General features: G+C 40.4%; 2 protein-coding genes across 4 annotated transcripts; one reads left to right on the forward strand and one right to left on the reverse strand.

The window, feature by feature from the left end:
- Positions 1–424: 424 nt before the first annotated feature.
- LOC146478620 (pyruvate carboxylase, mitochondrial-like) lies at positions 425–18,726 on the reverse strand. Of its 3 annotated transcripts, none has more exons than XM_085112214.1 (17): positions 18,677–18,726; positions 18,310–18,367; positions 16,223–16,627; positions 14,869–15,265; positions 14,408–14,711; positions 13,874–14,036; positions 13,020–13,202; positions 12,308–12,532; positions 11,110–11,365; positions 10,268–10,503; positions 9,565–9,726; positions 8,547–8,796; positions 7,595–7,839; positions 6,266–6,445; positions 3,204–3,300; positions 2,477–2,772; positions 425–1,493 (listed from the first exon to the last, which is right to left on the reverse strand). In XM_085112214.1, exons 3-17 carry the CDS (start codon positions 16,577–16,579, stop codon positions 1,236–1,238), a joined length of 3,609 nt encoding a protein of 1,202 aa, XP_084968340.1. In that variant the 5' UTR covers positions 16,580–16,627; positions 18,310–18,367; positions 18,677–18,726; the 3' UTR covers positions 425–1,235. The 3 variants fall into 3 exon arrangements, with proteins under 3 accessions (XP_084968340.1, XP_084968338.1, XP_084968339.1); XM_085112212.1 differs by having other exon boundaries at positions 18,624–18,708; XM_085112213.1 differs by lacking the exon at positions 18,677–18,726 and having other exon boundaries at positions 18,310–18,448.
- On the forward strand, positions 3,307–6,239 carry LOC146478621 (octopamine receptor beta-2R-like). The gene has a single exon (XM_085112225.1). It carries the CDS (start codon positions 4,813–4,815, stop codon positions 5,707–5,709), a length of 897 nt encoding a protein of 298 aa, XP_084968351.1. The 5' UTR covers positions 3,307–4,812; the 3' UTR covers positions 5,710–6,239.
- Positions 18,727–18,826: the final 100 nt, after the last annotated feature.

Here is an 18,826-nt window from a genome sequence, read left to right on the forward strand (position 1 = left end):
ATTCATTTATTCATTTCTCTCACAGTCATCTACCCATCATTAAATAATTTTCAAGAAGATTCGCCTATCTTCTTTTCTTTCCTTTTGCGTATTCTTACGCTGTAAGGACCTACCAATCATCATCATCATCATCATCATCATCATCATCATCATCACTTTCTTCTTTTTTTGCTTTTCTCTTTGGCTGTCACTCTCTCTTCAATTCTCGAGATAATCCTCAAAGAGAAGCACCCTACTAGAAAACTCTATTCATTAAACTATCACAGAAATTGATGGGGAAGCCTCTCAAAGCAAATCAAAACAAAGTACACTCCAGCTTTCACTGAAAGGCCAGGTCACTAAGAGAACCAAAACTGAGGTGTAGTTGTCAATCTTCTTTCTCAGTTGAACAATGACCCAACGTACAGCATAAGGAGAACCGTGAGAGATTGAAAGATGCAATTTATTAAAATACACAAAGTTTCGCTAAAAATGTTACAGCTTGTTTACCTCCATAAAAAATGTCTAATTATTTCCCTAAATGATCGCTAACATGTTTAACTGCTAACATAGTGATGTGGAATTTTCCCTTACAAAAATAAATATTCTATACGTTATCTACTTTGTTCCCCAAGTGCTTTTAAAGAAACTTTTTATCGTTTACCCATCGAAGTATTTATCTGCCTTAAGGTGAGAAACCAAATAAGGAGCATGGATGGGTGTGAGCGATAATGTTCCTAGTCGTCTCTGTAAGTCGCGTGCCTATGATTTCATCAATAAATGGTTTTCACATTGTCCTTTTCAAGTTTGGGGCTCATAATTAACTAAAGATACACAGAATCAAGCAAAATAACATGACATAAACTCTTGAACAGTTACCTTGATAATTTTAGGAATTTTGCCGGATAAAATAACAAATTTCATGAATTGCTTACCCAGCCTACACTTTGTAATTACTGACTGACAGTTTTTTATCTGAATTATAACCCTTCAGAATTTCACCCAGAAATCATTGAATAGTATATATTAACCGTCCCACGGATTAAATACTCAGTGGTCGATAGCTTTTATTTGTATAGTCACAATTTAGGATTTCATCCAGATACTCAATAGTTAAAACCAACTCGGAGTCTCTGCCGAGTCGGAAAGTGTAACATCCCAGTTTCCTTTCAGTATTTTCCCTCTACCATACGAAGCTCTCTGCAGATGAACCGAACGATACTGGTCAGTAAGAAAGTTTGACGACTGTGTCTGAATTAACTGAGTGGCTCAATGTCAACCAGCAAATCTCCGGCCTCCAAGCTCTGGTTGAGGGTGACCGAGATCTTGGTGACGGTTCCATCGATTGGCGCGCTGACATTGGTCTCCATCTTCATGGCGCTAAGTACCACCAGGGGGGATCCCTTCTTGACAACTTCCTTCTCCTTGACCCTGATGCCCACTACTTTCCCCGGCATAGGAGCTCCCACGGAACCTTTGACAGACTTATCGGCTTTGGGATGTCGTGCAAGTGTCTAAAGAATAAAGCAAAGAGGTAACGCTAAACAAGGAATTAGGGGACCGAGAAGGTGAGAGGGTAGTCTGCCTGGGAGGCGCTGTAAAGCTTAAGGAAGAGGATTTGGGGGAATCGCGGGACACACGCACGAAACGAGAGAGCGCGAAGCAGACGCAAGAAGGGAGGAGGATATAGGGAAATCAGGAGCGGGCGCGAAGCGAGGGAACGCGCGCGACTTATTCCCCTCTTTCCACGCAGACTAGTAGGAGGGGAAATTCAGTAACAAGGGAAGGGAAGACGGAAAGGTCGGAAAAGAGAAAGCACGACGATTTACAATACGACGTTAGTTTTTATTAATTTATTTTTTAATCACTGTCGTAACAAAGTAAACACAAATGAAATAACGTAAGCAAAACTCAAGGTAAAAAGGTAGATAGAGTAGATCTTCCTGAATGGTGAAAAGATAGTGAGTCTCTACTTGACGTGGATAAACGATGTCTTGTTCACTGTGTATAAGAAGGTAGTGTGCTGTGTGACCGAGGTTTAACCGCATCAACAAATTTTCAAATATTCATTTTCGTTTTAGGCCAAAGTTAAGAAAAAGAACCAGACTTGCTCAAGGTTAGGTTAGGGTTGCATGTTTACACAACACTTAATTGATATTAGAGATTTAGAATCGCATGTACGGCAAACGTGAGATTCGCGTTTACGTTTTTTCTTGCAAAAATTAATACCCAGTTGTGAATAGTCCAAACTAATTCTGGCCTTTAATGCTAACTGAAAACTGAGGAAAATAAAGGGTTGTTGTTGTTGTTGTTGTTGCTCAATCTTACTGAGAAGCTGAAAAGAGCGAGCGGAAAATGTAGGAGAACCATGGTCAACGTAGTCACTTTTCTGTCGTTTGCCGTTTACCGTTTACGTAATTCTAAATCTCTCTATTAAAATGGTCAACTCGAGCTTCTAGTTGTACATAAAAAAACTTTTAACAGCACTGATTCATACCTTAGTGACAGATTTATCCTCGACCATGACGGTCCTGAGTTGTCCGTTCATCTCACAGAACACCTCTCTCTGTCCATTAGGATGCAGATCACTGATTGCCAGCACCTTGATATTCAAAACCTTGCCGGGTTGTATTTCCACTTGGAATTCCTCGCCGATCTCCGGGCCAGTGAAGAAGAGCCTGGTGGGGAGTCCGTTAACAGGACCAAACTCTTCTCTGAACTGCATGTAATCATTGAATACTTTGGGGTATAAAGCAGCGCTGAGAACGTCTTCGTCACGGATTGCACTCTCACCTGTTAATTAATACAAACATCATGAGTCAACTACTTAAAACAAAGAATAAGTTTACTTAGTCTAGGGCTAGATCGAATTTATGCTTCGTTTACACAAACGCATGCGTTTTGACCTTGCGTTCACACTGAAATGATCGCAAACTTAGATCAATTCAAAAACGCTCCCCAGAATGGAGATATTTGAAAACAAAACTCCGTCGTTTTAGTGTAAACTGCGAAAATGGTAACAGTAGCTTCGAAAGGTCCCCCTGGGTGGGATTTTCTCAAAATGTCTCTGCTTGGTGCCAAAGCCGCCATTAACAAGCTTGGGAGGAAAATGCGTAAAGAGGGGAAAGGAGGCACTAAAATCCTCCATTTTCATTTGAATCGCGACCTCACCTACCAAAATTCAAGGAAAGAGGTGTGTAAATAATATTGAAAGCTCTTCTTACCAAAATCCTCTTTCAGCTTCGCTTTGAGAGTATCGAAGTCAAATGCCTCCAAAGATTCACCCGGTCTTCCATCAATGGTCGGACGACCCTTCAGCATCTGTTGGGAAGAACAAAGGAAAGCAAATAAAGAAATTATTCTACAAGGTAATTATTTTCCCGTATAACCATCGTCTCCTCAATATCCCGGCGTTTTAAACGATAGGTCGTACAAGTTATTCAAGAGCAATACTTCGCACTGGCTCCATTTTCCCGCCCTTTACACCTGGTGCCCTTTTTCCCGCGCTTGGCGCCGTATGCAGTATTTTCTCCCTGTTCTGATTGGTTCATTGGGTTTAGATCCACCGAGGGCTTTGGGGCCGATACCAGTTTTTTCAAATCATCCAATATGAGTACAACATTTACCGATTTTTGGCATTTTTTTCGATATCGATGACAATATTGTGACGTCATCATCCCAGACTTTTCTGTGAAATTGTCACCCACACACCAAAAAGACTTAACGATCCGCATGCCAATATTTACGTCATCGCCAAGATAGTCTGAACCACCGAGACCACCCAAGTTAAATAGCTGTAATACACAGTGCAACAGCACATACCCAACCGGAAAAATATTGTTTTTCGGCACTAAAACAGGCTTCAGTTTTCAAGTGAGTGTTCACGCGAAGAGTATCGTGGCCTATATTTCTCCCAAGTATCGACATTCTTCCAGTATCGATGATATCGAGTATTTGGTATCGGTAACGGCCTTAGTATTTCATGTATCGCCGCCAGATTAATTTACGGAGTTGTATGAACAGGAAAACACTTTTCGGCCAAAAGAAAAAAAAAAGGATCGCGATAATTAAAATTAAAATTATTGTTTCCCTTTCACACTCCTTAGCGATAAATAATTCAATGTTTTTAGTACAAAGAAAACAAAATTTTGCTTTCATCTCCTTATTTGCCTTTTTCGTGCGAAAAGAAGAATTTTCAATACAGGAAATTACAGCTCTTCAATTAAATACAGCTGATGAGAGATTGTGAAAGAGACATCGCGCCTTTGAATCAATAAAGTGACATCCAATTCTAGAGGAACAATTGATCGGGGGAAAGAACGAATAAGTGATCATCATGTGAAAGGCACCTGTCTGAGCTAAAGTGATGCCGTTCCAGTTCGGCTGTTTAAAAGCGACATTTGTTTTGAAATTACTTTTAAATCGAGACGTTGCAAAAGAGACGACAACACTTTTCTACAAGAAGGACCAGAAAAAAAACGCTTCGAGAATCGGAAAGGTGCTTTAAGCGGCAGGTAAATTTGCCAGTTCTGGGATGAAGTTTTTGCACAAGTATGGAACAAGTTTGGCTTCGAACTGAAGCGTCAACTTCGTGTGAAATTAATCCAGCTCGACAGAATACGCCCCAAACAAAATAGTGCATGGGAAGAGGAGAGAAGTGGGAAATTCGACTTCAGCTATTTAAATCAATTCTACACAAAAGCGATCTTAGCTACCGCACCACTGTCTAACGACTGACTTCAAAGCCTCGAAAAAGTTGATTTTGGGCGGGATAAATTACATTAACCTCTCTGAATTAAAAAAGAACAACAAGGAAAGCAGTAAATTGCCAGAATGCACGCATGGTTTTGGGTAATTGGTTGGTTTCCAACAGCATTAGCTGTGCTAGGTAATGCGCTCGTTGTCTGGCTCATTACAACTAGACGGCGACTGCGCACAACAGCGAACAGTTTCATCATGTCACTCGCCGTCGCTGACTTTTGCATCGGATTTTTGCTGTTTCCAACGCTGTTCACCTGCGAGAGATGGCGAGTCTCCTGCACTGTACACCATGAGCGCGTCATCTCATCCTTCCTCAGTTTCATAATACACGCATCAGCGACAAATCTTTGCGCGATGATAACGGATAGATACATCGCCATTACATTGCCTCTGAAGTACATCACTTACATGACTCCCAAGCGAAGCATTAGTATCATAACAGCCGCGTGGCTTTTTCCCGCAGTAGTGTGGATTATCTACTCGCTTTTATTCCATTACCTTGGTGCTTCATCGATCGTGTTTGCAGTAAACATTCTCTTAAAATGTGTGTTCGAGATTTTACCGGCTGGTCTACTTATGGTAGCTACTATCCACATGTTGTGGATCGTTCGGAGACATAAGAAGGAGATCTCGAACCTCCTCGCCGATTTACGATTCAATAATCCCACTAATCAACGTAGCGCGAGCGTGGTCAGACGCAGCCCCGAGGCCTCTTCGGCAACGGTCGTCGGAGTTGTGGTGCTCGTATTCGTTCTTTGTTATTGCTTTGAAAATTATTTCTCTTTTTGTCAAGCCTGTCCTCTGATTTTGGTGGATATAGTTCTGTTGTTCTTGGTGATTAATGCGGCCGCAAATCCTCTGGCGTACGCGTTTTTAAAGAAAGACATAAAAAGAGAAGTGCAAGCATTGTTTAGAAGATTTCGGATGGAAAGATTGATGACCATTACCAAGTCCACATTTACAACTTAGCAATTTTGCTCCCAGAATCAAATTTCGAGACGTGTAACGTGGTTAAACTGTGTATTCTGTAAATGAAATCCTCGAGTGTCCACTCAAATGAAAGCCACTGAGCAGTACTTACCTGTGGGCCACTATTGAATCTCTGGGTGAAATCTCTAAATATGTGTGGCCATTCAAATGAAGGCTACTGAGCAGTACCTCTTTGTGGCGCTGTTTATTACGCGGCAAAAACTTGCCAGTTCTAACCCTTGAGTTTGTGGATGAATTCCTGAAGCGTGACCTTTCCGTTATATACTGTAAAAGGCGATTTTAGCTGCGAGTCTCTGGATAAAATCCTTAATTCAAATAAAGTCCACTGAGCAGTATTTTCCTGTGTGTTGATTACTACGATAAAAAAAAGTATTCATTTGAATTATGCCGCGTAGAATTTCCTTTGGTGCTATTTGTTTGGAAAATGAGGACCAATTGTTTCGATATCGGGTGTTCTTAGGGGTGTCCCTGCTACACTACATCCTCCAGTAGATGACAAGCCACGAACCTCAGGGATGGGAGGGTGAGTTCTTACCTTGGTTCTAAGTGGTTCAGGGAATCCCCCGTGGGGTTGTCCGAGATACCCCTGCATGAATTCCACAACTGATGAGGGGAAGTCGAGCTCCTCCGCCTTGTTGAGCACGTCACGTTCATCCAGTTTGTTCTGCACCATGAACTGGGCCAAGTCTCCGACCACCTTGGATGTGGGAGTCACCTGAGGCGGTACAAAACACTGGTAAGTATACAGTACTTGGGCTACTTGTAAATAGCATGCGTCGCAAGTGTTTCCGTCGGGGTTTGTACGTTTTCCGCTGTTTGAACAAGCAGAAGTTGGAACGAGTGCTCTCGCCCCAATATCCGCGCGGTCAAAAACCGAAAACGCTTGCTGCGCAGGCTAACTTGTAAAGACATTTTTTTTTTTTTGACATTTTTCCCGTCTTTAATCCTCCAGAAAAACTCATTGTGGCGTATAATGTTTCCGTTTTTTGCGTTGTAACGTTAGCTATTTTCACTTCACTTCACTTGTCCCCTGGCGCCAGGATGGTGCATAGGGCCTCAATTAGCTATTAGTTAGCTATTTTACCAGTTGTATTTTCAAATTTCAAATTGTAACGTTTTTGTTTACGTAACTTTAGCCTATGTTTTTCAGGTATCTATTATAACTATTTTAAAACTATAACTATTTTAAACGTCTCTTGCCACAGGGTTAGTCTCAAACATACCCTGAAGAAAAAAAGCCGTGCCTTTCGAAATATTGGAAAATATACTTCCCTGACCGTGAAATCAGCCTTGTTCTCTTTTTAGATAACTTATAAAGGACAATTCTCTAGCCTGGATTTCAACGAGAACAGCTAGTCTTTTTCAAGGCCATTCACTAGTACAAATGTTAGACGTCGTTTCTTTCTCTCTCTTTTTTCTTTTTCATCTTTCGTTGTAGACCTGGGACTCGTACCAGTTGAAAAAGCGGTATCGTTCGATAAATCTGCCCTGTTGCCGTAGTGCCGGTCTGATATAATTTTGAATTGTTTACACTTTGAGTGACCTCTGGCATGCGCATCTGCGCAACAAAGAATGCGGCAATATGACATACCATTACCGTCTGTTTAGGCTTTGTGTAGTCCTCTACAATGTAACGTACAACTCAGATTTCCTTCACTTAATCTTCCAAGATCGTCATTTCACTAATCAGGGTCGCACGGAAACAGATTACAGTCTGGGGTAGAGTGAGAGCGTTCTTGACTATATTGACTATATCCCCCGCAGTAGATAAGCCAGCAACACCATGGCAGGGGAGGACGCATTCTACTCTTGACTATATCTCCCTATTAGCTCAAAACCCAGGAGAGAGGTGATTTCTTCCTACCTTAACTAAATCCCCCAGTAGTTTATTAGCCATGGTGTATTTTTTCTTGACCTCTGTGAACTGATCAGCAAGCCCGAGGGAGTAGGCCTGGAAGTGTAGATTGGTGTATTGTCCCCCCGGAATCTCGTTTTCGTACACGTCAGCATTTCCAGTCTTCATTGTCACCGTGCTCTCAAATGGCGCGTATAGCTGACGTGCTCGTTCCCAGTACTCGCTGTACTCATGAACGCGGTCAAGTGGAATACCTGGTGAGGGCGGGGAAAAAACAGAACATTACGTGGAATTTAAGGCCAAATAATATGTCTAATATGGACAACATTTCCTTGCAACTTGTCGCGGAATTAGTTTTCATGTTGCAGAAAACAGACGTCGTTCGTTTCTACTTTTTGCAACACAAAAATTTGTTGCGCGCAGAGGTGGTAATACGCGCAACAAACAATCGCAACTTGCAACACAACATTTGTTGCGTAACAAGTTCAAGGAAATGCTGCCCGTATTATTTGGCCTTCAAGCAAAGGAGAAACGGTAAAACATCAGTCAACATTTGTTAAACGATGACCTGACTCGTCACATCATCACAGACGCCACAATAAATTGCTTGGAGTTTTCTAGACGAGCGGAGCAACCAACATATTAACCGTTCTTGAGCAGATAGACAAAAATTTAATAGCAGATTCTAAAGATTTGAGTGATTAAAATAGTTGCTCAGTAAAAACGTCTTTTGATAATTTAATAAGTAATGCACGCAAATACTTTAACTAGGTTCTGAGGCGAACCATCATCTCCCGCCTACAATATGTGTGTATCCCGCCTGTTGTTCTGCTATACCTGAGATAACAGATGCTGTTCCTAGTGAAGTTCGCTCTTCCTCGAGGTGTGAAACGGTTAAACCATAAATTGACGTTAAAGCCCTAACACGAAGCTATCATAAATTGAATGCAGCCGGACAAACCTGTTTCTTTATCTGTGTTTGCCAGGGCAGCCACAATTGCTCCCATACTAGGCTGTGACGTCATCCCAGAGAGGGAGTCCACGGCAACGTCCACCACATCAGCCCCAGCCTCCGACGCGGCCAACATGGACGCCACGCCTGCTCCCGCGGTATCATGGGTATGCACGTGAATAGGCAGTCTGGGGAATTGGGCGCGAAGGGAACCAATCAACAAGGTAGCAGCATTGGGCTTCAGCACACCTGCCATGTCCTACGAGGTCAACGAACAAAGATTTTAGAGTTTTGTCTGTAACTGACATTTGGTTTTTCAATAAAGAATTGGAAAATCTAAGCTCAGTAAGTACGCGACCTTAGTTAGACCTTCGACAAGCAGCGTAAATTTACTTTCTTTTTCTATGTGTTGATCAAATCGCCCTTTATTTATACAGATGAGCGTTAGTACTTTCGGTCACCGATTTGTTATTTTATCGTTTTTAGTACCAAGCATATTTTTTCCAGTCGTGATGTTACACTGAAACGCTCAAAAACATTTCAGTTTTAGAAAACTGGTCACTCGCTAAATAGGTGAATCCTTGTCTTTAAAAGCAAGAATACCACAAAGTTGAGCTTTTAACTTTGATAACACGTTGCCAACTCATGTCATTTTGCCGCCGTAGGGGTAGCCTGATTCTCAGACGGTCCAGGTCGTTCGCGGTGATTGTCACGCGTGACAATCGCCGCGAACGACCTGGGCCGTCTGAGCCGGAATCAGGCTACCGTAGGGGTGGTGGGATACTTTTGACTTGAGTTTTGTAGGAACGTCTTTCATGTTTTCACAAACTGAATATTTTCACTCTTTGTTCACTACAAATGGTAACTTTTGGATTTCCGTGGGCTTTTTCTCCGACATGTTGACGGCCAGTTACTTTTTGCAAAGCAGTTAATAATGGAAATGGCCTTCGCTTCAGGCATGCATTGCTCAAACGTTTAACCGTTTTGACCTGAAAAAGACGATAATTTTCGATTCGTTTTGTCCTACCTTGATACAGAGCACGTGAATGCCAGCTCTTGCCAGTTCAGAAGCCAGGTTCATGTAATAATCAATGTTGTATTTTGAGTTCTTTGGGTTGAACACGTCACCAGTGTAAGATATGGCTGCTTCTACAACTCCGCCTGCCTGTCCAGCTGCTTCAATACCAAGCTAATGAAGAAGACATGAAAATAGTCAGCTATGATTTATCGCCGCTAACGCTACGTAAACATGCGAAACATGAGCAACGAAGTCGTGAGACAAGCGACACTGGACTAACAGAAAAAGGACTTTTCTTACTGCGCTTCCGTTCTGTTCATGATGCCGGGAAAGTCCGCCGGAGACACTCGGATTTCGAACAGTGCTTCCCAACACAAAGGTATTTTTGTGCGGTTTATGACTATGCGTGAAAGGCAGATCTTAGTAAGGATTGTTGAAATCCATAAAGAAAATTAGGTGTAAGCACAAAAAACTGCCATACAGTTTTATGTATTGAAGTTTTTGAAATTTCAAACTTTTGTAGAATTATTGTAAGTTGCTCAATTATCTCTGAAAAATGCGTGGTTACACCTTGCTAAGATCTGCTTTACGGCAAAGAAATAAAATGTGCCGCAAAAAAGTATATCTGTGTTCGGAGCCATCGTCCTCAAGAAAGTCTTGCTTCTGGTCTGTCTTACGAAGATGTCTGTACTATGAGCGTGTACTAGCTTACCTGTAAGTTGGGGAGATAGTTTAGGGAATCAAACACCCTGAAAATATCCATGCCCATCTCGTGCGCTTTTTCGCAGAATTTAAACACCACATTATCCGGATAGCTGGTGTAGCCCACGGCATTTGCGCCTCTCAACAACATCTGGAACGGAATGTTGGGTACTGCTTCACGCAACAGCGCCAGTCGCTCCCAGGGACACTCGTACAGAAAACGGAGAGCCACGTCAAATGTTGCACCTTGGAGAAAAGAGAGCAAACAATCAGGGTTTTGTTTCTTAAAGTCCTCAGAACAAGCGATACTATACTGGATGCTGCTTTTATCATTGAGTTACACGTACACTGCACCTGGTGGACTTACTGTCGTCAGGGAGAGTTTGAAAAGACGAAGCGAGGCCGAATTTGGAGGGAAGAAGGGATGGCGCAGTGGTGAGAGCACTCGCCTCCCACCAATTTGGCCCGGGTTCGACTCCCGGACTCCTCGTCACGTGTGAGTTGAGTTTGTTGTTGTTCTCGTCCTTGCTCACAGAGGTTTTTCTCCGGGTACTCCGGTTTTTCCCTCTCCTCAAAACCAACATTTCCAAATTCCAATTCGATCTGGAGAGTGTCCCAAGTTAGTGTTCTGCGTTAAATACAATGTCACTTAAATAAAGTGATTTATTTACAATAGTTTATTTTACATTTCAGGCCAAATTGCCATAAAACTTGCTCTTCTCTTGAAACAAACTTCCAGAAACTTCTTAAAATGTAGGTTTTAGTAGTACACAACAACTGTTGAGCGACTGCTTGTTTTAGCTGCCGTTAATTTGAGGCGATAAGAGAAGAAAATTAAGAACAAGCACTCACCTCCCCAGCACTCCAAACTGTATGCATTAGCAAAGTAATGCGACACAAAAGGTGCAACTTTGAGCATGTCATGTGTACGCACTCTGGTTGCCAGTAGCGACTGATGAGCGTCTCTGAATGTTGTGTCTGTTAGGAGAAGTCGCTTGTTATCACGCACGTATCTTGCAAATCCTTCCGGACCCTGCTGCAGCAGCACATCACGCAAACCACTTGGCCTCATGTAACAGTCATTTCCAGAGTTTGATGCTTTGGGGATCTTAAAATAAACAAAGAAACATGCTACATGTTCATTCAAGCCTACAGGTAGTACTACATTAATATTTTACTATAGTTAGGCTAGAATGGAGGCATAAAGTACCCATAGATACTAGTAATAATCAAAGATTAGGGAGCGCGTCCGCGTTATCACCAGGTTCTCTCTCCTTTGCCAAGTTGGTGATGATGTCATCCGCCCCTGCAAAATCTGCAGGGGATGCCAGATGCGCGTCCCAAAATCTATTCATTCAATCAATGCTGTCCCATCCAATCTCGACTCAAATCTGTATTAGGAGTGCGTTCTTTTTACGTCGAACGCAACTAAATTATAACCTTTTTACAACTTCAGTTTTTTTTACTAAATATCTAGCAAGCCAACTCGACATATTCTTTGACTTTATCTAAAATTTGTCTGGCAAAGACTTTGGCGTGACACGTCACGCATTGTTGACGAAAGCTTGATGCTTCCGTGTTTTTCATAATTTTGATTTTTTTCATTGTAACCTTTACATTTTTACAGATTTTATTGGGTTTGATTGCTTTTATATTTGGGTCAAGTTTCACAGTTTTTCAACAAGAAATCCAAGACAATAACTGTTGATGAAGTGTTAATGACATTCCTACGTCAAGTCACATCATGTAATTTTTTTATCAAAATGTACGAGTTCTTATGTAACCTCGAGGCTTCTTTGTCAAAGCTTGAAACCTTTAAGCCCTAACAGTGATCAACATCAAATTTCTCCTTGTTATGTCAATGTTTATTCAAACCCTGAGCTCACGAGAATTAAGGACATGATCACCCAAGGAGAATTTTCTTGATATTTTAATAACTTCTCCCCAGAACATTTTAAAGAAAAGTATGGGGACAAGAAAGGAGAATTTGCTCTTTGATATAAGGTTAAAGGATATTAGCAATGGAGGTAAAATCACGTTGACTTCTTACCTCAGGGGCTTCAGGAGCATCCTTTGATGGCTTCAGTCCTGTCGCCAGAGGAGTACAGGGGCCATTAACCATCACGTTCCCAAGGTATTGCAGAAGTTTCTGGGCACGGTTTTGACCTCGGCTCACCTTCAGCAGCTCTGGTTTGTTTAGAATGAAATCTGTGGTCACAGCACCTCCGAGGAATTCTTCTTCTTTAAGAAGATTCATCAAGAAAGGTATGTTGGTCTGAAGTGAAAAGAAATTCATGTTTCTTGTTCGCATATCAAGTGCTGATACAGTAATTCACTATAACAAATTATGAAATAAATGTGATCCTGCACTACCAGTTCACATGCTGTGATTTAGCCTGGGCACTAAACCTTGGACAATAATGTCACACTCAAAGATTTTGGTTTCTGTTTAGAAGTGTTCATAACATACAAATCAAATAACAATATTTACAAATTATCATGAAAACCATATTGCATAACTCCTGCTTTCTCAAACAAATTTCTGTTTCCCTTGCTAGCTCAAGAGAGAGTAGTAGGAGAGAGAGAAAGAGAGGTAGAGTACTCTCTCCAAAGGATTTTCTACCCATGTACTTCTCAAGGAGAGGAGCCTACAAAACTCTGCAATGCTTTCCCTTTGCCATCAAATGACCTGCAAGCAAATAATCTTTTATGTTATCAAGCATTTAACTAGCAATAGTAGCAAGAAATGTTATTGAGCACACCTTTACACCTCTGACTCGGAATTCATGCAGTGCCCTGAGAAGTTTGGTTGCTGCATCTCTATGGGTTGAGCCTTTACTTATGACTTTAGTCAACAGTGAATCGTAGTGGGGGGAGATGACAGCACCAGGGAACATGGAACTTCCATCCAGACGGATTCCCATCCCCTCTCCTGTACGGAAAACCTATGGAATCAAAGACAGCGATTTATCATTTGAAGAGTTTTGGGCTAGAGAGGTGGAAATAACATTTTTGCCTTGCAATCAAAATTGCTCCAAATAAGCTTATTTTGGCACAGAGACTGGTCATAATGTTAGAAACTTAATTGACATATTTAATTTTTGAGCAAAATGCTAAATAATAATAATAATAGTCTTTATTCAATCAAAGGATAAAAACACATATCCTAAGTTAGAGTGAAAAAGTAAAACTACACGATAAAATACAACGATACAGGATAGAAAAATACCATACTAAATTATATTTAAAAATAAGTCTATTTACAAAAGTTTTCTTGAATCTCTCCATTTTTATCTTATCTTAAATAAGATTATTTTAGTATCGTATTTTATCTTAAATAAACAAGAAATAGCTTATTACATTTCTAGAAAATGCAAGGGACCTACACAAAGGAGATATGGACACTTAACCAATTTCAGTCGTTTGTGTACCAGACTGAACCAATTGCACGTCAAGTGAAGCATCGGCAGTTGTGAACAAAAGAAATGTGGTGCAGACAGTCATATCGTGAGTGGTGTATTTTAATGACCTTGTACGTAAGTTGGCATGGGCATCGCCAAAAACTGCTAAGACTAGGAAATACGGCTAAGCCTTGAAAATTTCAAAAAGTAATTACCTCGATCCTGCCTGTGTCAGGTGTGAAGTCATTAGCTGGGTCTTCAGTTGTTATACGAGCTTGAATTGAAGATCCAGTGACTTTAACCTCATCTTGGCGAAGTCCCAGTTCTTCCAATGACTTGCCTTCTGCTACTGCTATTTGTGTTCTCACCAGATCAACACTAATGGACAGTTTAATATTAACATACCAGTGTTACTACCAAATTATCAACATATGATTACAAAGATGGGACCAGAATATTATGAAGCAGATAAGGGGGTTAGTTTCTAAAGAAACTGCTGTGCTGGCAGCGTCAGCAGGGAGTAGAAACGAATGTTTAGTTTATCGGCAGAGTTGATAACTAAAGGTAAAGTGGCCACTGTAGAGAGATTTGAGTGCTGATGTTTTGAGCCCTTCATCACAGCAAATCAAGGAGTTGTGGGTTGTATGTGCTTGATACAGATTGAAGTGTATACATTGTACAGCAGGAACACGTACATGCAAGGTAGGTGTGGGAATGTAAGGGATCTTTCAAGGAGGTGTATAACTCACCCTGTTATCTCCTCTGTCACGGTATGTTCCACCTGAAGTCTTGCGTTCACTTCCATGAAGTAATGATTTCCGTCAGGATCCAACAGGAACTCCACTGTCCCAGCATTCTCATATCCAACTGACTTACATAAGATAATGGCATCCCTTGTCATCTTGTCCCTGATTTCGGGATCTAACTGCGGAGCTGGGGCAATTTCTACTATCTTCTGATGACGTCGCTGCACTGAGCAATCCCGCTCATAAAGATGAACAACATTTCCATAAGCATCGCCCATCACTTGTACTTCAATGTGCCTTGGCTTTGCTGGATAAGGTTTCAGAAAAAAAAAATTATTTGTTCTTAGAACTTTTTACACAGAAGAAAAAAATTATGCTTAATTTCAAACTGTGATAAATTTTGTGAAACTGTAAAGTGGAAGAACGCTCAAACATGAATTGACCCAAAGTTTCAATCTCCTTACCAACAAACCTCTCAATAAACATTGAGCCATCACCAAAAGCAGCAAATGCTTCATTGCTGGCCAAATTGAAGAACTCTTCCACGTCTTCCATCCTATGGATAACCCTCATGCCATGCCCGCCACCTCCATATGCTGCTTTGGTAATCACAGGCAACCCATGCTCCTCACAGAAAGCTTTGGCTTCTTCAACAGATTTAATTGGTGACTCTGTGCCAGGAACCACAGGAACACCAGCATTAATTGCTACTTTGCGTGCTTCGACTTTGTCACCCATGAGCCTCACAATTGATGGAGAAGGGCCAATGAAAATGATTCCGTTATCAACGCAAGCTTCAGCAAAGTTTGCTCTTTCTGAGAGAAATCCATATCCTGGATGGATGGCATCAGTCCCTGTTTCCTATAAAATTTTATTCAATGATTAATAATTAATTCAAAGGCCTGTATAAATGGTTTCAACATTTGACCAACATCTGTTGAACTTTTGTTGAACGTATGTTGGGCAAATGTCCGACAAATGTTGAACAGAGTGTTCAAACAGCTTCAACACCATTCAACATTTTCAAGTACAAAGGAAATGTATGGATGTTGAAATATGAAAGTTTAAACTAATATGAATTTGATTCAACGCGTTTTCAACAAGCTTTCAACATTTTTTACGCTTTCAATGTTGAACGACCTGTTCAAACACCCCTGACATTTGGTTCAACAAAGTGTTGAACGCATGTTGAAGCAAATGTTGAAACCGTTTAATGCAAATGTATTGTTGGTGACCAGCCTACATACATACATATACATATACTTTATTTATCCTCGAATTTACAGAGTAGCTTAATGAATAGCTAATATCTTCGAGAAAATAAATATTAGAAAGAAAGAGTAAATGGACAAAATAAAATAAAATGAAATACAATTACAATTACAGTTTTATCATTATATATACACTATATACATACAACATTATGTACACTGTGGAAAGGCCTGATTTGCTTGTAAATTAATGAAGCCTACGTTATAAAAATTGAAACGTTTGGGGTCAAAACTGTGCATAGGATCGAATTTAACATGCCCTGAACCTAACGTAAGCAAGCAAAAGAGGAATGTGCAGTTCCAGAAAATATCCATACTCCCCCCACAGAAGGTCTTTGGTTTTGCATCCTTGCTCCCCCTAGGAAATTCCAGTTTAGCTTCATAATTTGCTTCTAAAATTTTGTTAAGAACCCCCCCCCCCCCCTCGGAATCTCTGATGACCTTCCGTGGGATGGGTATGGATTTTTTCTGGAACTGCACAATGTACATTTTGCATTTTGCATTTCGCTTGGTTTTACTTGTTTAAAATTAACATCAAGTCAATCACCTTGGCTATTTTGATTATCTCAGGAATATTCAAATAAGCAGCTACTGGAGGCATTCCTTTCCCTATGAGGTACGCTTCATCAGCCTTTTGTCTGTGCATAAGATTAGCATCTTGTTCGGAGTAGATAGCGACAGTCTCAATTCCAGCTTCCGTAGCAGCGCGGAAAACTCTGATAGCAATTTCACCACGATTGGCAACCAGGATCTTCTTTATTTCAGTTCTTTGAGGTTCAGGCTTGTTGCTTGTGCAATACTTGTTTCCCGCATGAATGTATCGGCACGTTGACCATATACCACTGCTAGAGGTAAACTGCTGTTGTAAGATTTTCTTGAAGCGGGATGCGTGTACTCGTAACATTTTTACTTCAGTAATGATCCTCAATAATTAGAAAAAAGATTAGACCACCTGAAATTTATACAAAAAAAAAAAAAGAAATTAACACTGTAACTGGTCAATGATTCTCAGGTGAATTATTAAAATTAAGATTTACAGAACTAGGGCTCAAGACTAATGGTAGCCAACTAGCCATAGATTAATAAACATTCAGTTTCGGCTAGTAAGTTTTGTCTCTTTAACTTGCCATTTTGGCTGGTAAAAACTGTAATTAAAAGCACTGTACAGTCAAACAAAAGTGAAAATTATTTATGCAAATCAAGAAAAGAGGAACTAATTAAAACAAAGACCATTAGGTAAGTGGATTTCACAGACTTCACTCCTTTAATTAAAACAATAAGTTGAAACAGCTAAAATAGAAACAAACAATTAACTTTTCCAAGTTTTCGCTTTATGAAAGCAACAAATGGCAGAACCTGCTTCATGCCAGAATGAAAATCCGTGAATGAAAAGCTGGCTTTGGCTAGTAAAATCAGACCTGTTACTAGCCACTAGTGGTACTGGGCTAATGAGATAAAAAGTTGGTCTCAAGCCCTGAGTACTAAAAAAATATAATAGTTTTTACTCCCAAAAGTTCATTTTTGAAACCTCCCACCAGTGGAAAATTCAAATGAGTTGTTTTAGTCTTCTAGATATTATAAGAGAGCAGTCTCAAGTCAAAAAACAGAGAAAGCTGGACCAAACATATTAAAAGGTAAACATGAAAAGATTTGGAGAGACCCAAACCTTTTGATCCCCTTAAATTACAAGACTGGGCATTCACAACTTTTCCATAATTATGTGAGCAAGTCCCACAAAACTGGAAATAATTGGTGTGGCATTGGAATTTGGCATGTATAAATAAAGTTATCCTATCCTATCCTATCCTAGGTCATTGTTCAAGACATGTAATTTGATGTTAGTTAGATCATTTTAGTGTTCTTTTTGCAGACTTTTGTGGTCAATCTTAGTGGCTGTCTGAAGTTTTGAGGAAACCCAGAAATCCAGGTTTTCATTGCCATAGCTTTAATGCTCTGCAAGTTAAGGAGAGAGGATGTAATTCTGCCTCTTGCTCCCCACCCCCCACCCCCTCCCCCCAACCAGGAGACCAGAAAAAAGCCAATGTCTAGACAGAGTTAACTTGCCTTGAACCGGACTCTTACAAGAGGATTCGGATAAAAACAATACCAAGAACCAAACATGGTAATTTTACAAGAAACTGGACTTTGACTATTCATGAATAAATAATGTTCTTCTTCCGTGCAATGGCCTCATCGTAAATTTCGTATTAAGATCTTGTTAAATAAAACCAGCTAGCAATGATCGGAAAGTCAATATGACTGCAATCCCGTTTGATTTCTCAATCAACACTCGTGACTAGACAGTAATGTTTGCGGCCATCGATTTCCGAGAACTTGAATAGAAATTTCAAAAAAAGGTCACAATATATTTAAGCTTAGGCTTAAGTCTGATCTGACGCGAAGACAAACAAATACATATTATCATCTTAGTAACTAAAGATTGTGAAAAAAATGTGGTTGAAATCAAAATAAAAACGAAATCCGCTTAGTAAGAACGTAAAACACCGCACGTGGTAAGCAGATGTAAATTCTTCAGTTATATCAACGATTTCATTCATTCATTCATCGAATTCATTGAAATATAAAAATAACACAACTTAACTTAATTACCCTTAACTTAAACTTGTAATTTACCTCAGACAAAATGAACGACCAGTAGAAAAGGACGGTTTCACCAAACTGCGATCATTCCCTGCAAAAGTAAATACTTCAGGTCAACCATGACGATAAATTTCCATCGTTCAGAAATCGCTCGCTTTTTCATATGAAGGCCTTCGCCCGTGGTCTTTCGGATGTTCTTTCGAAGGAAGTCGAAGAACAACACTCGCAGGAGGAAACCTGTTAGAGTCACATGCACGAACGAAAAAAAATTGCAAAACATCAATTCAAGTGGGTAGCACGCAAAAAGGGCGGAAAAAAATAAACAGAAAACTAAAGAATGGATTTACCCTTTATCCGTTTGAATGGAGACCCGTGTCTCAAGCGACGTGATTATAATCACCCTTCGCTGCTGACCCGACCCTTCAAAAGTAGATGCGCCCGTAATACTTTAAGTACAGCGGTATGTAAACTTGCAAGCACAGGATACCTTTCTCCAAAGAAATAAAAAGGGACCTATAAAAAAAATTAATTAAATAAAAATCTCTCTGCC

Source organism: Pavona decussata, unplaced genomic scaffold (assembly GCF_977016875.1).
Source record: "Pavona decussata unplaced genomic scaffold, jaPavDecu1.1 SCAFFOLD_64, whole genome shotgun sequence".
NCBI lineage: Eukaryota > Metazoa > Cnidaria > Anthozoa > Scleractinia > Agariciidae > Pavona > Pavona decussata.